Raw genomic sequence first — 20,034 nt, 5'->3', positions numbered from 1 at the left:
ACGTGAAACCTTAAATGAGAGTGAATAAATGAAGACTCGGCACACCACTTCTGAAAGGTTGCCGACCCCTGGACTAGACAATAGGAGCTGATCACTCTTGGCTATGGGTGTTGTTTTCTGCCAGGGAGCTCACAAAGCAACTAGGCTGCTTCGGTATTATGGGATATCAATCAAAGATTTATTACTAGAATTGCTCTGATAATTGCTGAGTCGGGTGTGTGCAGGCGTAGGTTCATTAGCATCTGGAGCAGGGATTCCCATGATGCAGTGCGTCCCTGCTTTTCTGGTCCCAGAGTTCAGTGCGGTTCCCCCTTCCTCATTCTTTATGCTAATCCCTGTCCCATCTTTCATGCAGATGAGGCTAGGGGAGTTGTCTCTGTTCTTCATTCTGTATGCAAAAATGGAGATGTCTTAATCTTGTCACCCTTGTCTAGGTGTGTCTCCCCATGCCCTTCATTGTTCTCTGCAAGCCTTTTCTCTGATCGGTTTTGGTTCAAACAGAGACGGGGGTGAGGGGTGTCCTTCATGAGTCACACAGGCTAGATACTGTGCCCTGGTTCCCCAAAAACACAGAGCTGACTGGTAGCAACAGTAAGGATGGCAAGTGAAGTCTAGTACAGCTGGAGAACGTTCATTCTTCATTCTTTTGTAATTAGACTCAGGAAACTTTTAATCGGTTTGGATCTCTGATTGGACTAATAGCACCATACAGCTGTGATTCACTGGCCACATCCCGTCAGTGGGTGGTTGACTGTATCAGCTGCCTTCTCTGTATACAAGGTGAGGAGACCATTAGCAGGTATAAGTAACTCTTCACCTTCTTTCACTGTTGTAATGTCCATTTTTCTGCCTGTCTAGTTCTTTCTGTCCTGTCTGTTAGCACTTAGATAACAGAATGGTGGGCATCTTGTAAATACCTCATTAGAAGAGAAGATTGTGATGTGTAAAGAGCCTAGCACACTTTTGGGAACTGTACAAATAATAAATGGTCTGCATACAGGTAGATATCTGCTAAATTCCTTAGGGCTTGTCTACACAGGGACAATAAGGAAAGTTAATCCAAATGAACTAAAGGTGTAAATTTAAAGTGGCATTAAACACATGTGTGGATGCTCTGATTCTGAATTAAAATGGCCCTTATTAATTTTAGTGAATTACATGAATGAAACTAACCTGAAATAAGGCCCCTTTAATTCTAAATAAGTGTGTCCCCACAGGTGTTTAATGAAGTTTAACTAATGCATTTTGAAAATAAATTTGGATTAGCTTTCTTGACTCTCTCCATGTAGACAAGCCCTTGGTACTAAACATTTTCATTCTCTTTACCCTGCCACTGGCTGTATTGGAGGGGATTCCTGGAATAATTCTTTAAACAAAATGTTCTTCCAGCAGCCCTCTGTCATGAGCATTCAAAGCTACTGGAGTAAGTGTAGGCCATTTTCCCCCTCTGTGAAAGAGTAGGATATTCTTTTCACCTAATGGTTAGATGTAAAGGGATAGGGCTTGGTTATTGTTTAAGGCCATTTCCAATTAGGGTGACCAAACAGCAAATGTGAAAACTCGGGACAGGGGGTGGGGGGAAATAGGAGTCTATATAAGAAAAAGACCCCCCAAATCGGGACTATCCCTATAAAATCGGGACATCTGGTCACCTTATTTCCAATTATTATTAATCAGTCCTAAAAAACAGTGTTGGTGATTCAGAAACAGAAGAAGGGACTCCAATCTTTGCATGTACAAGATAGAAATCCCAGCATTGTTTAGAAGTGACTGATGAGCCTGGGTTTCCTGCCGAAGTTTTTCTCCAGCCCCATGTCTTTTACAATGAGAGTTTGGTGGAGGGATTCACCTCTACATTGGAACCTGAGATCTATCTGCATGACTTGTACTTGAATATGAGATTAGATTTAAATACTGAGAGCAGAGAGGCTACTGAAACCAGACACACCCAGAAAGCTGCTCCAAGCTGAATACAGTGCTTGTTCAATCCTGTATCATTCACAATAACATACCACTACTGTTAACTTTCAGACATTTAGGGTGTAATCCCAACTCCATTACAGTCAACAGGAGTTATGCCATTGACTTTGATGGGGCCAAGATTTTACACTATGCTGATAACAGCATAGCACATGGATCCTTCTGTATGACTATCCATGCCATAGAGGTTCAGTTTCATTAATCGTTACAGTACTTTTTCTCCTTTTCTCCACTCCAGGCCAGTCCACGAATCTGGGATCAGCGGCGGAGGAGCTGAGATGTCTCCGTGAAGCACTAACAGCTCCAGACCCTGAGGCTCTGTTTCAGGCATCTTCCAAAATGGCCAGGGTAACTGACTCAAAAAGCTTGTGCGGATGTTCTAGTGACGGGGCACCATTCATTTTACATTTATGCTTTCATGATGCCTTTCCGTACTTGGAGTGAGCTGTGGGAGCGGGGCATTCATTGCTAGTAACCAGCAAGATGCTTTTCATAGATGTGTGCTATGAATGTCATGTAAAAACCAGATTCCACATAATGTTGCATGCACATGAAAATACGCACGCAGCTGCACACACATGTACCTATCCAGCCATCCACGAGAAAACACTGTGTTAGTGGAACATCAAGCTGAGAAACCACCCAGTCTTCATTCTGTCACTTTGTGGGTTTGCCTTAGCCTATATTTGTGGGCATGCCTCTCTTTACTTCATTTTATAAGTTGTAAAAAGATGCAGTGTATATAAGAGAATAGAAACTGGAAACTAACCTCCTGCATATCCAGTACAATGTTGTGCTAATTGTGCAACAGAGGCTTTGCCTCTAACCTGATATCATTAGTGTAGAATACAAAAATGTCATATATAGACTGTAGAGAGAATTGTAATCACAAATGGCTCGCTAGACATGAGGCTAATTAACAATTTGTTGATGCATATATCTTTCCATAGAGATATTAGGCCTCCATTTTTAAAAAGCCAGACATCATTGCAGTCTCTCCTGTTTTTGATTTGTTCCCAGGTTGTTAGTGAGTACTTTCCCTCAGAACAGGCCACAGACTTTATTAAGGCCACATTGGGTGGTATGCTGTCTGCCAACCCCACCTGTGCCAGGGCAGCTGGACTGTGGATGAAAATCATCCTGAAGGAGTGTGGAGATGCCATGCTGGACAAGGTAAAACGGGAAACTGGAGAGGTTTTCTGCCTAAACTCTAGGCTTTTAGATCTTTGCCCTTATGTGTAATGAACAAAAATCTTGCTGTTTCTCCCCCTCGGACATAGAGTCGATTCCATCTCTGTTCCTACCCTAAGATAGGCAATGGCAGAATCAATCACAGTAGACAGAGATAATCCAAGGGAAAAGGAAGATGGTTGGTTATTTATTTGTCTAGCTTGTTGCCACAGTATTCAGCCAAGAAAGGCTTGAAAAAACAGACTCTGGGGAAAATACAACAAGACAGAATGACTGGCACTTGGAGGCATCCAGTTATTAGGAGGCCTATGGCTAAGGGCTACCTGGATAAAAATAGCACTGTGGTCATTCCCAGTCAGTCTGGAGCCTGGGATCTGAGACCCACCCTCTTGCCAGGTTTCAGAGCCTGGGCTCCAGCCCAACCAGGAACAGCTACACTTTTACACTGCTGTGAGATTTTTTTTTGCTGTGTAGACGTACCCTTTAAGAATAGAAGAGGGGAGGGAGGGAGAAAACTATAGTGTCTTTGGGATCCACTATTTATATGCCTTATTCTGGAGCCCAGTGCGTTAGGGCTAGATGAAAGGAGCACTCCACAAATCTTCTAACAAGGCTGGTGAAAGGTCTCAGGACAGGGAACCCTCGCAGCAGAACTGCCATGTTTGCACAGTGTTTTGAAGATGTGAAGGGCCAGGAGTGAATATGAGAGGTCATCACCTGTTCATAGTCCCAGGCATTTGCACGCTGTGTTTAAAGCACTTGCATATTTTGTGCTTGTGGTTGTTTATGAACTAGGCATTCTTCAAGGCAAATGGTCGGATTTGGCTGCTTAAATCACACCTGCAAAATGTGGGCAAGCAAAGCCTTCTTTTGTGCATGCGAACTGGTTTATTTAATGCATAGCTGGGCACCACCACATTACATTACCTGGTATGTATATGTGTGTGTCAGTGTTAGTTTTTACAGCCAAGTGTGGGCAATTTTTGTGGGTTAAATTTATGCAGACATATTTGAACATTTGTTTCTTGAAGTGAAGAATTTCTAAAAAAGCAGCAACTGGCTAAATAGCTAAATAAAGATTTTGATTCTGTAGAATGAATGGAGAGAAAGAAAAAGGGACATTTCTTTCTGGTTTTGTTCCTTCCAGGTGCCAGATATCCTGGTTATAATATATAGCCACATGCCTACTATCCAGGAGGGCAGCTTGAGGCAGTTCCTGGTGGAGGCGGTGTCCATTTTAGCTCACCGTGACCTAGAGACCGTGATCTCCAGCCTCCTCGGCGAACCTCTGCCGATGGACAGGTATATACCGCTACCTATTGCATTCATCTTGGTGAAACATGGATCCCACAGCTTTACTGGGAGATGTAGGGCTTTATTTAAGCAGCAAACAGTTTGGGATAATTCCTAAAGGTTAATAGCCTGGGTCTTTCTGCAGGAAGGTCCAAGAGCATGTTAAGATGGGGTGTGGAGAGAAACTAAGTGTCATTCTGTTTCCATTAATTAATAGCTGCTTTGATATCCTAAAGACCTATTTTTACTGGTATAACTGGAGTGTATTGTTGGAAACATCTACCTCTCTAGACACCTGAATTGACCTCACTCTGGAAATTAGCAGTGGCTGTTGGTTTCCTGGTGGCATGACAGCTTCAAGTCCAAATCCCTGGCTGATTACAAAGAATAGAGCCAATATTATCATCAGACTTCTGCTTGGTATCAGTGAGGGTGTGGCTGCTAGAATAGAGTTGCTGTCCTGGGTACTTAAAACTGGACTGGAAGCAGATCCATCATTTCATTTAAAGATCCCTAACTGAGTTATCCGTTATCAGTGCTGGAATTATGACCATAAGAACGGCCATACTGGGTCAGACCAAAGGTCCATCTAGCCCAGTATTCTGTCTTCCGACAGTGGCCAATGCCGGGTGCCCCAGAGGGAATGAACAGAACAGGTAAATGTCAATTGATCCGTCCCCTGTTGCCCAGTCCCAGCTTCTGGCAAACAGAGGGTAGGGACACCCTTTGTGAAGGGGACATAGGATGGCCACGAATATTTGGTCTCATAGTTGTATGTCCAGTGTGGCAAATTGCCGGCACTATTATGTTGCGTCCCGCACTTTCTCCTCTTGTGGGGGTGCAGGGCACCGCTTCTCACCCCTGAACTGGGGTATCAACTGTCCCATTAGTGTCCCAGAAAAGGGGAGTGGAGAGGGAGGGACCTGGGCTCACCCTCTACTCCAGGTCCCAGCCCAGGGGCTCTAGGGATAGCAGTGAACCACTTGAACTAGCGATTCCTTCCCCTGGGCTACTTCCCTCTCCGGACCTTCAGCTTGTGGGGCTTCCTGCCCTCTCTCCGCTTGGGTCAAGTTTCTCCCAACCACTTGTGTCTCTAGAGTCCCTCTGCTCTGCACAAGCCGGGTTTCCCTTTAGCTAGGGTCTTGGTCTTCTGGCCCGCCACAGCACTTCTCCAAACTGCTTCCTCCAAACTGCTCTCTGTTCCAACACCAAACAACTCTGCTTCAACTCCTCCAGCTATCAGATTGAAGCAGAGGGGGGCGGGTTATCAGGTGACTGGCTTTAGGTGCTCTAATTGGCTTAATTGGTTTCAGGTGCTCTAATTAATCTGTAGCACCCTATCTTCCCTCTACAGGGACTAAGGCTCTCATCATCCTGGGGCTTACATATCTCCCATCTATCACTCTCCTGCTGTCCTCTGGCCGTGCTATATCACACCAGTTAGTAGGAATATGGCTTTTCCTTCATCAATTTGCCTTCCAAACCCTAGATCTTTGTAGCCACATGTTCATGATTCCATATTTACTGGAAAATGGGAAAGCAGGAACTGAGGTTGGCGCTCTCTGTCCTGTCCTTCTGAAGTTAATGGTGAGGCTGCAGTAAGACTAGGTCACTTAACCTAGTTCTGTAACTGGAAACTCAATATTTAAACACGAGGAGCGTTAAAGGAGGACAGTACTCCTAACTTTCTCATCATTGGCAAGGAGAAAATTTGGTCTTTACTTAAATATGACGTATTCAGTCTGCGCCACAGAAGTGTCCAGGGGTCACATGTAACTTCTGTTAAATTGCAGTGACATCACTGAGCTGTGGAGATCTCTGGGGGGAGACCCCTTGCTTGCCACTCAAGTCCTAAAGATCCTGATAGACAAGATAAAGACTCCAACAAGACAAGAAGGCCGCATCACCTCAGAGACTGAAATCGACAGGGATTTGGCAGCCGCTGAACCTCTCTCAGTAAGTAAAGACAGACATGTCTTTCAGGCTTTCCTCTGCCCTGTGACAATCCTGCTGATGCAAAGCTAGAAGTGTGGTATAATATTGCTGTGTGGGCACTTCTCCTCTGATGTACTATTTCCCTGAGTCCAGCTCTGCTGTCTGTGGAACAAATACGGCAGTTTTAGAGTACGTGGCTGATTTACTTAATAACATCTGGCAATTAGAAAGTCTTTGAACCAGGTTTCTCACAGTGCTTTGCAAATATTCCTTAGGACTCACAACATGCCTTGGTAGGTCATCCACATTTGTACAGATGTGGGAAACTGAGCCACGAGTTAAGCGAGTTGCTCGCAGTCATTCAAGTTACTGGCGGAAGTGAGAATTTCGTACAGCAGATCTCAGAAGGGGAGAGAGGGTGTGATGGTGTTGGGAAGAGATCTCAGTTTTTACCATTCTCTCCTTTCAGGCAACATGTGCCATCTCTGAGGTGGTGTCAGCACTGCAGTCGAGCAAAGCTGTGCAGGAGCTGCTCCCAGAGTTGTTTCCTGTTCTCCTGCAGCAGGTCAGCCGAACCCTAGGACAAGAGACGCCTTTGCCAAGGATAAGCAGCCAGAGGGAATTCCAAAAAGACCTACAACATACTGAGGGCGACCCTTGCCGGTAATTAGAAGGAAGGGAGAGAAACAAAGAGAATTCCAATAGAGTTGTGTGACACTCCCCAGGAGTTCCCAGAGTTACGAGGCACCTTACCATTGCCTGCCCTTAAAGTGAGGAAGTCTTGTCTGTGCCTGCTGTGGGTCACTTCCCTGAAACGACCAGGCTCTGGCAAAACAAACACTGCCATCCAGGCCTCCTCAGACTCATTGTACAGGTTAGTGATAGGCACACACCAACACCTGAGTCTTCTGACCGTTCCATATAGTGTCCAGACCTTTATCCACTGAACACCCACAGAATTACCAGGCCTGCTGTTCCCAATGGAACAGTACACACCAGTTTATTACTTATACTTTAAACTCTATACTTTATTACTTATACTATAGGGCAAAACACACAGCACTTAGATATATTTATAATGCAAACAAGAACAGAGATGATCAAAGAACAGAGATTCCAGTGATAGCGAGTAAGAATGCGAGCAAAAAATGGTTACATGTAAAATGAAATCATAACATGCTCCTAGAGACTAAACTTAACCAACAGGTTCACCTCCTGTCTAAAGATGTTTCTCACCCAAAGTTCTCAATCACGCCTGATAGCAACCCCGCTGTCCCTATCACTGTCCATCTACTTCCTAAGTGAAAGATGCCAGGGTGTCTTCTTTGTCCCCCAAATATACTAGAGCACACCTTTGATGTGTACCCCAAAATTGGGTCCCCACCCCCTGTCTACTTCCTGTTACTTTTCTTTCTTTGAAGCTCTCACAGTCCTTCTGAACTGAATGTGAACCCTACATGCTTAATTTAGAGATAAAGAAACAGATGGATAAACATTTCTTCCCTGAAAGAAAACCATTTTTTTCACCTTTCCTGGTGACTAGTCCCTAAACACAGATCATAAAAATGTAATTTTCAATGCATATACATGACTCTTTACACCGCATCTGCACATGTGTTTCACAATGATATTGGTGACATGGGCTTTTATTTGAGACTCATATGGCAATCTTTTAGTGAACTAGAATGTACATACCAGACCACTCGGCACCCACTCTGTGCCCCTCGCCAGTTAACACTAAGAGATTCCTGAGTCATCAGTTGACTTCAGCTCTGATAGCCCATTAATATACATTTCCCACCAATCTCACAACATTATTAGTTTCTATTATTGTTGTGTTTCTTTATTCTATGCCAACAAGGTGCTCAAATTACAGACTTCAGGGTTTTATAATGTCTCTGAATTTTCCCAGGAAACCAGGATGCAAACTCTGTTCACGGATGGGCGGTGGCTATAAAATAAACATAAGTACTACTTCACACAACACACAGTCAACCTGTGGAACTCATTGCCAAGGGATGTTGTGAAGGCCAAAAGTATAACTGGGTTAAAAAAGAATTAGATAAGTTCATGGAGGACAGGTCCATCAATGGCTATTAGGCAAGATGGTCAGGGATACAACCCCAAGCTCTGGGTGTCCCTAGGCCTCTGACCACCAGAAACTGAGACTGGACAACAGGGATTGGATCACTTCATGATTGCCCTGTTCTGTTCATTCCTTCTGAAGAAGCTGGCATTGACCACTGTTGGAAGACAGTATACTGGACTAGATGGACCATTGGACTGACCCAGTAAGGCTGGTCTTATGTAGTGGCCACAGTGAGTCAGGGTGCCTAAGCTTTGTCCACAAAACTTGAATTTGTTCACATGGATGGGTACCTAGCTATGTGATTGCTGGCGCTGCAGACACAAGTGTTCTGCTCATGCTGTTGGCCCATGTGCAGGCCCATTTTAGGTACCTATATGTGAGGGGTGGTATGCTGTGCCCCGGCCTCTTCCATGAACACAGACTGTGCTGAGTCCCTCCAAAGTGTTCTCGGGATGCCCGCTCCTGAGATCCTGGTGGTAAGGGCTCTGATGACTGTTTGACCCCAATGGATGATCTTAAGTCACCTTTACTCTTGACCTTTGTTTTCTTTCTCCTCCCTCTTGTCTCTCAGGGGACTTCTGCATCCTCACCTTCTCTGTGGCTTGTACTTTCATGTCTAGGTTCCTCCAGCCCCTTTACATATATTTCCTCTTTACCTGGCCCTTCAGGTTTTGTTTCCACCCTCCTGAGCCTCCATACATGCCTTGGTGTCCCTGTTAGAAAGGGATGCTAGTCCATGCCCAGTAGAAGGCAGTGGGGCAATCCATCCACTACCCCTACATGTTTCTGCCTAAACTTCCCCTTGATTTCCAGAGTCACCTCTGCCATTGGGCAGAATTTATTGTCCCCATGTACATATTCAGTTTTGATCCTACCTCTGGGAAGTCTCCAGTGGGGTTTCACTAACTCCTGCCCGATTAACAAACAGGATGAAGCTATGTCCATTAGTCCCTTTGGTGGCTCCTCCCTACCCATACCGATATGGTAGGTACCTTCTTTTTTCTTCCCTGCCTGGGAGTCTTATCCCAGCCACAAAACTGTGCAAACCCACAGTCCATTTTAGGACAGTCTCTTTTTAGATGTCCTTCACGTCTATGGCGGTAGCACACTGTAGGACAAGCTCCCACTACAGTTCCTTGAGGCGCCTCCCTCTTCTTCTTGCTGCCCTTCCCAGCTGGAGGCATTCTGGTCCTTCTCAAATCTAGTCCCTTAAACCACTGACTCACTCTGGGAATGTCTGCCTCTGCAAATTCCTCTGTAACTTTAACTGTGGGGTCCAGATTAACTGGCTGGCGCCACAGAACCCATGCTCGGGTATGCTCAGGCAGACTCTGAAGAAACTTCCAGAATCATGCAGTCCATGATCTCCCCCACAGTTTGAGTATCTGGCCTTACCAATAAGTGGCCCAATCTTTTAATTTCTGTCCAAATGCACAGAGGCATAATCCCTCAATCCATCTTTCAACTCTCCATTTCTGGCAGTACTTTTCTGTGGACAGGCCCCACCTAGTCCAGCATGGCTGCCTTAATCATGTCATAATCTCTTGCCTGCTAATCCCTAAGACCCATATATGTGCTTCCCCGGTTAAATAGGGTGTCAGATGAAGGCCCCACATTGTTCTGTCCCTATGACGTCTCACTGCTGCTCCTTTAAGAGTAACCAAAAACAAATCAGGGTTGTTCGCAGGTCCCATTTTACAGAGTCTGATCTCCTGTGCCTGGTTTCCATTTCCTGTCACAGGACTGGCCAGACTTTGGAGGAGTTGTTGCCAGACCTGGGCTTGCTCCTGTATAAATTCCTGAAGGCTCTTTTGCTGTTAAACCTACCAGGCAAGCAAAGGCTGTTTTTCTGCATGGTGGGATTGTTGGAAGGTCTGTAGGGTCTTCTACACCAGCAGTTCTCAATCAGGCCGGTTTTAGGGAGTCCGCTAAGCAGGGCTGGCATTAGACTAGCTGGGGCTTAGGGCAGAAAGCTGAAGCTCTGAGCCCAGCCACGCTGGAGCCCTGAGGCCCAGCACCTGCACTAAAGCCCCAAGCCTCTGCACCCCATGAGGTTAAAAACCAGAGCCAGGAGCCCCAAACTCTGATGCCTGGCAGGGCAGAGGCCTGGAACTGGGCCATGGAGTATTTGTAGCATGTTGAGGGTGGGGGGAGGCTCAGAAACAGAAAGGTTGAGAACCCCTGTTCTACACTTCTCTTTGCTGCTTCACCATCCATTTCAGTGTTCCTTCCATCACCCGGAGTGCCAAAACCTCTACACCGGCTTCTCCAACAGGCTCTCCATTTGCATAGATAACAGGGAAATCCCTGATGAGCCCCCAGCTGTGACAGAGAGGGGTGTTGCACCCCCACATCTTCCACAAACACAGACCGCGTTGAGACTTTCTTGCTTGTAAGCACCAACATATAGTCTATTTAATCCCCCTTCCAATACATAGCACCTTTATATTGTATCTCAACTTTCTAAACTCTTCTCCAAAAGTGGGGGCTAAAGTGTTTCCATTCAGAGACCTCACTTTGTCAGGCTCTCCTAGCTTTTTGTCTTTCTGTTTCTCCTAGCGTGACCAGCCAGCAAGTGTGAAAAATCAGGACAGGCGGTGGGGGGTAACAGCTACCCGCAGAAGATAAAGCCCCAAATATCGGGACATCTGGTCACCCAAGTTTCTTTCTCTGTCTGTTCCCCTCAAAGAGCTCCTGCCCATGTCCTTTTATACAGTTTCCCTGTTAATGGAATGATTGGTTCCTTGACTCACTAGCCCCAATCTGACCTCGTAATCAGGTACACCTCTGTCCAATTAGGCCTTCTGTGAGGAACCAAATTAGTACTAATAGTGACCAGAGGGCTGACTCAAGTGCAAACCTTCAGCACTCTGTCACATCATATCAGGAGATATGACCCCAAAATGTCCATTAGTGATCACCACACTCTATGTCCCCAGTGTTTGGGTCCTGATCATGTATCTTTTCCATATCATTGTACTCTACTAGTGCCCAGACTCCTTGCAGAAAGGAAAAAATGACTGCAAAATTTTGTCCCTAGCAAAACTAGTCATATGAGATGTATGAGACTGAAACTTACCTCCCGGCAACAAGTCCTTCCAGGGACACTGGTGTCCAGGATATTGCCAATGGATGAACTGTCGATGAACAGCAGACCTGACAAGTAACCGGGGCTTCCTGACTCTCTTCAGGCTGCACCTTCCTACTGATTGCTGCAGTTCTGTGCCTCTCTTTCCCCAGGCTTTCTATCCAAGCATTAGAGGCTGTGCTTTTCAGAGCTGGGAATGAGAGACTGGGGAGAGCGCTCAGGGAGCAGAGAACACAGAGTCTGCTTGAAAACCCCAAGACTCACCATGAGGGAGTGTGTCTGCTGGTGAGGTAAGAGATCTAGGAGGCATGATTTTAGTCTTGGGAATCAGTAGCAAATAGAGTGGCTGAGAGGGAACCTCCAGTTTATAGCTTTGTGGGGGGTGCCCTGGGTGGAAACACACAACTCCCATTCTTAGATATCAGTGCTGTATGCTCAGAGCCGCTGAGTGTTTGAAGTGTGCAATCTACCCCATAAGCGGTTTATTTTGTCTTCCAGTGTTCTGCTAAGAGCTGAACTAATAACACCTGAGATCTTACAGAGCCTCCTCCCCTGGGTGAATTCCCCAACAGAAAACCTCCGAGTCACCAGCACAGCTTTCCTTGCCCAGGTAAGACACAGGGTTCTGAAGAGCGGTTTCACCATTAGACTGTTGTCTCATGTTTGCCTTTCTTTCGGGAGTTGTACAGTTCAGTTCATAGGAGTAATTGTCATTTTAGATAGTAGAATGGGTCCTCCTTTATATGGAAACCTCACAGGGAATTTCATTACACCTTTCTGAGTCATTCTCCCTCTGATATTTTTATTGCTGTCATTGCCTATGCTAGCTACACAACCACTGGTGCTGGCTGAGAGAGATACAGACAGAGTTTGAATTCCTGGACCTCTTCTGCCAAGTCCTAGTGCTGATACTAACCAACAGCTCCTGATTTTGGTTTAGCTCAGCAGATCTTCTGAATGAACCTAGTGTCCTAATACTATAAAACAAGCAACATACAAATACATTCACATCTATCTTAGGTTCTCATTACTGTAGTATCTGAGTACCTCAAAACTCTTTAATGTCTGTATCCCCACGATACTCCTGGGAGGTAGGGAAGCACGATGATTCCTATTTTACAGGCAGGGAGCTGATGCACAGAAGGGCTAAGTGACTTGCCCAAGGTCTTTGAGGGAGCAGGAAATTGAACCTGGGTCTCCTAAGTCCTGGGCTAGTGTGATAACAGCTGGACCATCCGCCCTTTCCACAGCCTTCCTCTAACATCTGCATCATATTTCCCACTTATGCTAAGCAACTATCTTAGGGGCTCATCTGGCTCTAAGAAAAACAATTGATCTGTGCCTGTGATGGGCTGTACCTGGGCTTTGAGGCTCCTTAAAAGAGGCCCCGTGGTCCTACTACACCCTGCCCCAGGAAAACAGCCACAAATCTGGGTCTGTCTAGAGAGGCCTCACAAAAGCAGCCAATCAGGCTCAGCTAAAAGGAGCTGCAGGGCCTTAGCAGTTCAGTTCCTGGCAAGACCTGGAGGGGCAAGAAAGGGGGCTGCTCTCTGGCCACAGAAATTCAGGGGATAGCCAGAGTTTGATTCTGGCAGCATTTGCTTAAGCTGGATTTGCAGGAAGAGGGTCCCTAAGAACTTTAACCCAGAGGTGAGAGTGAAGCTAAAAGTGGCCGGTAGGAAGAAGCAAAAATGAACTGAAATCAAGCAGTGCCTAGCTACTGTTTCCAGGGTCCATGGTTTGGAACCCAGAGTTATGGGCAGGCCCTAGTTCCCCCACCATCTACAGTGGCATAAGCCCCACGGAGGGGACAGTGCTTATGGAGAGCTTGAACAAAGGGCAGAATTTCAAGGACCAAGAGTTGGGGCTGGAGACCCTAGTGAGGGCAATGGGATTGTTCTTGACTACCCCAGAAGGGGTTCATTTGGACTTTGGGACGCAGCCAGAGGCCTGAGCCACAGAAGACTCACTAAGGTCGGCTGGCAGGGTGCGCCAGGGGTGAGAAAAGGACTGTGGTACCAGACCCAGCCACTAAGAGGCTCTCAAGAGGTGAGTGGATCCCTATTATAGTGCCCAAAAGGAAAGCTCCAGGTTTTAAAACATTTCTCATTTGTGTGGAATAATAAAGTTACAGTGTCTTATGTGCCAAGTATCAGAGGGGGAGCCATATTAGTCTGTATCCACAAGACTGTGGCTGTAGGAGGACTCCTTGTTGTTTTTAGTGTATTCCATGTCTGCTCAAATTATATTCCCAATCTTAATGATCATATTGGGGCTAATGGACATGTTGATTTTATTTCAGCTAATGAGTGACCCCATGCTCAGGGAGAAGAAGTTCCTTAAGTCTGTCTTGAGCATCTTGGAAGAAAGGTCCCAGGATAGGAACAGCATTGTCCGCCAGATGGCTGTGAGAGGCCTGGGAAATTTAGTCTATGGGGCGCCTGAGAAGGTAAGAGAGATTACTGAATAGAATGCAGCATAACTAGAGAAACCAAGAGCGAGAGTTGTTCAGAGTTTACAGAGGCTGCACAAAATGCACTAGGCCAAATTCTGCTCTCTCACATACCCTAGTAACCTCTTTGCAGTAAACATAGAGCAAGCCGGATCCTTTGGTAAGCTGGGCATAAGTCAACAATGTGCACTTTAATATGACCATATGTAAATGTATACATCTGGGAACAAAAAATGCAGGCCATACTTACAGGATGAGAGACTCTATCGCAGGAAGCAATGATGCCGAAAAAAACTTGAGTCATGGCAGATAATCAGTTGAACATAAGCTCCCAATACGAAGTTGTGGCCAAAAGGGCTGAAATGATCCTTGGAGGTATAAACAGAGGAAACTTGAAGAAGAGTAAAGAAGTTATTTTCCCTCTGAATATGGCACTCATGTGAGCACTGCTGGAATACTGTGTCCAGATCAGGTGTCCACAATGCAAGAAGGATAAATTAGAGAAGATTTAGAGAAGAGTCTCAAGAATTATCAAAGGATTGGAAAATATCCCTTTAGTGATAGACTCAAGGAGCTCAATCTATTTAGCTTTACAAAGAGCAGGTTAAGGAGTGACTTGAGAACAGTCTATAACTACTCACATGGGGAATAAATTTTGATAATGGGTTCTTCACATTAGCAAACAAAGGTATAACAAGATTCAATGGGGAAAAATGAAACTAGGCTAATTCAGACTGGAAATAAGGCATACATTTTTAATGGTAATTTTAATTAACCATTGGAATAATTTACCAAAGGTTGTGGTGGATTCTCTGTCACTAGCAATTTTAAAATCAAGATTGGATGTTTTTCTAAAAGATACATTCTACTTCAAACAGAGACTATTTCGGGGAAGTTCTATGTTATGCAGGAGGTCAGACCGGATAATCACAATGGTCCCTTTTGGCCTTGGAATCTAAGTAACTAGGAATCTAATAATAGGATTACACAGATGTATTATGGCACCAAGTTGGGCTCATTGTAGCTAGCACCTGGTCTGAAATATAGCTATAGGTCTCTGGGGGGAGACGGGGTTGATGAAATTCCCACAGCTTCATAACTGCTAAAGAAAACTTATTAGAAGTGTGATCAGTGATAAGTGTTCTTTAATGTCATATGTTTGTACAGGTGAAAAAGCACAAGAAGTTTCTTCTGGACCTACTGATCGGGGCCTTACATGACATTTTCAGTTCGGAAGTCATTGGCGAGAGCATGAAAGCACTGGCCAAAGTCCTGAAGGACCTGAAAGAGAAGGACATAGGTTCTTCCTTCAAAGACCTCACCCAACAGATCCGGACTTACTTTGACGATGTATGTGAACAGATCTCTCCAACCCCAGTTCAACCAATCTTGATTAGGCTCCATTTACAATGCGTGATGTGGACTCCCTGGGCATTGCTCATGTCGGAGTGAAGAGATTTTAGGCCCCAGGGAAGAGAGGTGTTTTACGGAGGAGGAGAACATTAGGAGGATGGGGATGACCTCCCTGCTCCCACAGTCTCACCCTTCTATTCTTCTTTATTGCCACTGAGAACCTCAAAGAAAGTCTGAATACTAGATTAGATAGCTAGATAAGCATGAAATGGGGGTTACAGAGTACAATAGAGAGTGTTGGGCCTGTTCTATACCATTTTTATGTGAGAGGGTTGGAATGATAATTCCGTTTTGTACAGAATTTAGAGAGTTCAAATTTGGATTTTGATCCTATTTGTGGGAACCCCTCTCCCCAAAGTTCAAAACTCTTTGTGAAACAGAATTACTATTCTCAACCTAGCTCTATTGGAAGCCTTGGCCCAGGGCAGTCTGCTCTCAGACTATCCCGGTGCTGGGAACCCAGGAAACTCTGGGAGCTAGAAGTGCCAGGGAGTTGCAAATTTGAAAGCCAGGGTCCCAGAAGCTGGGGGCCTGGAAGCCCACGATCCCAAGCAGCCTGCTAGATCGGCTGCCACAGAGCTGGATGGGTGCACTGGAAAGACACCAGGCAAGTTTCTAAGGACCCCTACCTGGCTTCTGGAGGAATTTCATCAAAACTGAACTGTCTCTAAAATATTTTAATGAATCAGCAAATTTGAACAAAAAATTGGTTAATTACCGTTTTTCCGACTAGCTGTAGTTGAAATCACTCTACTTTAGCGTAGAAGAGATGGCTGTGCAAAGTGCATGATGTGATTGTCTCTTAGTTACTAACTTGCGGGGCTTTCTTGGCTGTAGGAGGATGATGCTCTTCGCTCAATGGCCTTTGTCCTATTTGGCATCCTGGCCCGGCTGACAAAGAGAAAATGGAAGACCTATTTCGCCGACCAGGTTAAAAAGAGCTGGGTCACACTTCTGCTGCACCTGCAAGACCCAAACCCTGAGATTTCAATGGTAAGACTGACAGTGACTTATTTACTAAGCAAAAGGAATCTTCCTCCCAATGCCAGGGGAGCTCTGCTATTCCTGCCTGCTGTGGAGGCCCAAATTCTCCCCTCAGTTCATTGCCCTCCTGCTGAGTCAGTTCCAGCCAGGTTGGTCCATGGCTGCCTCACCAGAATCCAGGAGAGGTCATGGGTCTGACCCCGACAGGTCTCTGTTCCTGTCTGTCTCTGCACCCCAGACCCCTGCCTCCCCAGAACAGAGAGACCACAGCTATGCCTGGTGCAGCAGCTTTCATCGGTATATCTGTTCCCAAAAGACATTGATGCTACCTCCAGGTTTCAGTTGAAGTTCTCCCGTCTATTAGTCATTCCTGCATGTTTTCTGCCAATATCCAGATGAATCCCTTTTTTTGATCCTGGAATAGATGAGCAGTCACGCAGATGAGTTCCCGTTGAATGAACATAGCACTCGGTAGGGAACAATTCAATGGCGTGACGCTCTTTTTCAGGAATGCAGAGCTACGTTTCACCTCTGTTTACCGTTTTTGGGACTCAAGAGACTCCAAAGTGCAATCAGTGAGCACCTTGGTGGCACAGCTGAGCTGAAGCCTGAAGAGCTCCAGGTGGACATTTGCAGACACCTTGTGAGTGAGCTGTTGAACTGCCTGAGATTATTGACTGGAGTGGTGGTGTAGAGGTGGGGAGGGGATGTGTGACTGAGGGTGATGGGAAATGTAAATCTGCCACAGATTCCCATTGTTCCCACTTCTACCCAGCCACCTGTTCTCTATCTTATTTACCTGTGATTCATAAAAGCATGTGCTGGCAGTCAAAGGGCACTTCTAGCCAGAGAGAGCTCATGTATCCCTGATTCCCTCTAGGCCAAAGAGAATGCAGAGCTGCTGGAGAAATTGTACCAAATCACCATCACGTACTTCTATAGCAGCTGGGAAGAGATCCGGGCAGTTGCAGCCAACTTAGCTGGTGAGAGATGATGCCCAGTGTCCCTTTTGGTATTTCCATTGAGGGAGACAGAAACAATCCCACTGTGCAGCTCTGAGCTGCCATTAATCTCTCTGTGCCTCAGCTTCCCATCCATAGATGGAGATGTTAATATCCCCACCTCTCCAGTGTGGTGGATTAGTTGCTATCAAGTGCTTTGGGATCATTGCAGGGAAAGCACGGTGCAGTCATTTAGTAGTAGAGGCAGGGACATTGTCACGTAGGGCATGGTTACACTTCGAGCTGGGTGTATAATTCCCAGCTTGATGAGACGTACCCGCACTAGTCCTGCGTGCTAGAAATAGAGAGTAGTTGCGATGGCAGGAGCAGCAGGAGGTTTAACCACCCCAAGAATGAGCGCATCCAAACCCCAAAGTCTATTCTCAAGGTGGCTAGCTCCTCCCACTGCTCGTGCTGCCTTAGCTACATTCTAATGTTAGCATGCTATCGCTGTCAGAGCCAGTGTGGGCCTGTCCCATTGAACTGGGAGTGATACCCCTAGATCAAAGTGCAGACCTACCCACAGAGTGGTTCAGTGCTCCTCACTGCTACTTCATCATTGGGAGGCATGCAGCCCACCTCCCCATAGCACCTGCTGTTTCAGGTTCCTGGCCACACCACCTTGTCAAGGAAGCATTAGGTTCCTCCTCTTTGGCCCTGTGCCCTCTTCACCCTAGCACACCCATGTGAGACAGGCAGGCATTGTGGCCTACGTCTCAGCTATCAGTCACCTTGTGAGATCCCTGCTTAGAACTCACTTATTCCTGGCCCCAGTCCTTTGCTCAGACCACTAGACCAAGACACTATCTTAGTATGTCTCCAATAACTGACAGCAGTGGCAAGAGGAACACAGACTGTTTCAAACAAATGGGTTTTCTGGAAACATTCTTTTTAAAAAATGTCTCTCTCATTCTCTTCAGTGTGGACTCTAAACTGCTCTAGCATCCTCTTGCCCACAGCTCACCTTTAGGCCCACAGTAGGAGATGCCAAAGACCTGTCTAGGGGCTGCTAGTATCACTTTGCACTCAACAAGGGAAGGTTTTATTATTATTGTTGTTATTTATTTTACATTGTGTATTTAGGCATCATCCTGGAACACACAGACAGGCAGCGTATGAAATGGCTGGACCTGGAATATCTGCTGATGTGTAAGTAATAAATACAGCTGAAGTCCTGTTCATTAGTGAGTTCTAAAGGAATTTGGCTGACAAGCAGCAGTAACCAATACCACTGGTGCAAAGTGCATCAGCCACACAGCAAAGGACAAATTCACTCTTGCCCAGTAGAAAGTCCGCTTTAATTTTCCCTGAAGGAGGAAGCTGCAGAAGGTGTGATATGAGTCAGTGCATCTCCTGGTTGTCCTGGCAACGCCACCTCCACAGCCAGTGCTATCCACTCTTTGGGCTTTATTGGCTTTCTGTGGACTCCTCAGGTGAGAAGAAGTTGTAGCCACTTTCTGCTACCTCAAATTTCCCACCAGCAATTTTTCTTCCAGTAGGTGCCCTGTATCATGCATAAACCTGCTTGGACCTGGCCTCTGTTAAATTCCAGGTTTATTTGAGCTCAGGCAGTGTCTCCTGAATAGAGATGGAAAATAAACTTAAAAGTGGAAGCTATTGAAACAATGGGCCTTCTTCCATTTACAGCAGAGTGGATGACTTTCTGGTAGAGTCAGGGTCTCCCCCCAGTTGAGAGCATGGAAGGGACCCAGTGGAGGAACCTAAAGCTTTGTTTGTATTGGAGAGCTGCTGTAGTGTGGTATTCAGAGGTAATAAGTCTCCAGCTATTTCAGGCAGAGGTGACTATGAAAAGTGGGGTATATTCATCTCTCATGTATTTTCCATCCCATTAGAACGACTGAGCCCAGTCTCCTATGTTTCCATGTGATCATTCTGCTCAGGTAGTTCAAGGTTCTGTGATCACACTTAGCTGTGATTTGACAGTCTGTTCACTAATGTGTTGTCCTCTGTAATTTCAGCTCTCCAGGTCCTACAGAAAGACCCAAGTCCCACTGTCCAGCTGGTGGCAACTGAGATCATAAGTCACATCTGTTCTGGCCGAGTGATTGGGGAATGAAGCGGCACGGAGAAAAATAGAAGAAGGCACTCCAGTAGTATAAGGGCCTGTAGCGGGGCGGCCTGGCTTCCAGGCGCCCCAGGAAGCGAGGAGCCAGAACAGCCGCCAGAGTGGGCAGAACCACCACGGCCTGTCCCCGCCCCCCGGAAGTCAAGGGGCAGGACAGGAAGTATAAAGGCCAGGCCACAGCGCTCAGTAGCTGGCCGGCAGCGGGAGAGGACAGACGCTGGTGCCCGAGCTCCTGCGGACCTGAGCCTGCTGAGAGCCCGGTATCCCGAGGAGGACTGGCCGAGCCTGCCGAGAGCCCGGTATCCTGAGGAGGACTGGCCGAGCCTGCCGAGAGCCCGGTACCCCGAGGAGCGGCCTGAGCTTCCCCCCGCCGAGGGCCCAGAGGGAGCGACAGACCTACCTGGTGCTCGGGGCCCGGAGGAGCCCATGATCTGCGACCCAGCAGACGGAACTCAGGAGGAGCAGGTACCCATGGAGGAGGAGATGGGAAGTGGCCCGGGGATAGCAGACCCCGAACCCATG

The 20,034-nt window shown here is 46.4% G+C and overlaps 1 protein-coding gene across 1 annotated transcript in view; it reads left to right on the top strand.

Annotated features, from left to right (window-relative positions):
- The window catches only part of LOC128827946 (maestro heat-like repeat-containing protein family member 2B), a 35,947-nt gene extending 16,444 nt beyond the window's left edge, over positions 1-19,503 (top strand). Inside the window, exons 17-31 of the mRNA XM_054012157.1 lie at positions 657-780; positions 2,219-2,328; positions 3,001-3,153; positions 4,319-4,473; positions 6,258-6,420; positions 6,869-7,062; positions 11,729-11,866; positions 12,075-12,186; positions 13,879-14,025; positions 15,196-15,378; positions 16,279-16,434; positions 16,934-17,068; positions 17,306-17,408; positions 18,510-18,575; positions 19,406-19,503. Of these exons, the coding sequence (XP_053868132.1) occupies positions 657-780; positions 2,219-2,328; positions 3,001-3,153; positions 4,319-4,473; positions 6,258-6,420; positions 6,869-7,062; positions 11,729-11,866; positions 12,075-12,186; positions 13,879-14,025; positions 15,196-15,378; positions 16,279-16,434; positions 16,934-17,068; positions 17,306-17,408; positions 18,510-18,575; positions 19,406-19,503 (2,037 nt within the window). The remainder of the gene's footprint in view (positions 1-656; positions 781-2,218; positions 2,329-3,000; positions 3,154-4,318; positions 4,474-6,257; positions 6,421-6,868; positions 7,063-11,728; positions 11,867-12,074; positions 12,187-13,878; positions 14,026-15,195; positions 15,379-16,278; positions 16,435-16,933; positions 17,069-17,305; positions 17,409-18,509; positions 18,576-19,405) is intronic.
- The last annotated feature ends 531 nt before the right edge of the window (positions 19,504-20,034 follow it).

The sequence above is a fragment of the Malaclemys terrapin genome, chromosome 23, assembly GCF_027887155.1.
Source record: "Malaclemys terrapin pileata isolate rMalTer1 chromosome 23, rMalTer1.hap1, whole genome shotgun sequence".
NCBI classification, from domain to species: domain Eukaryota; kingdom Metazoa; phylum Chordata; order Testudines; family Emydidae; genus Malaclemys; species Malaclemys terrapin.
This window is presented reverse-complemented; position numbering and strand designations above follow the sequence as displayed.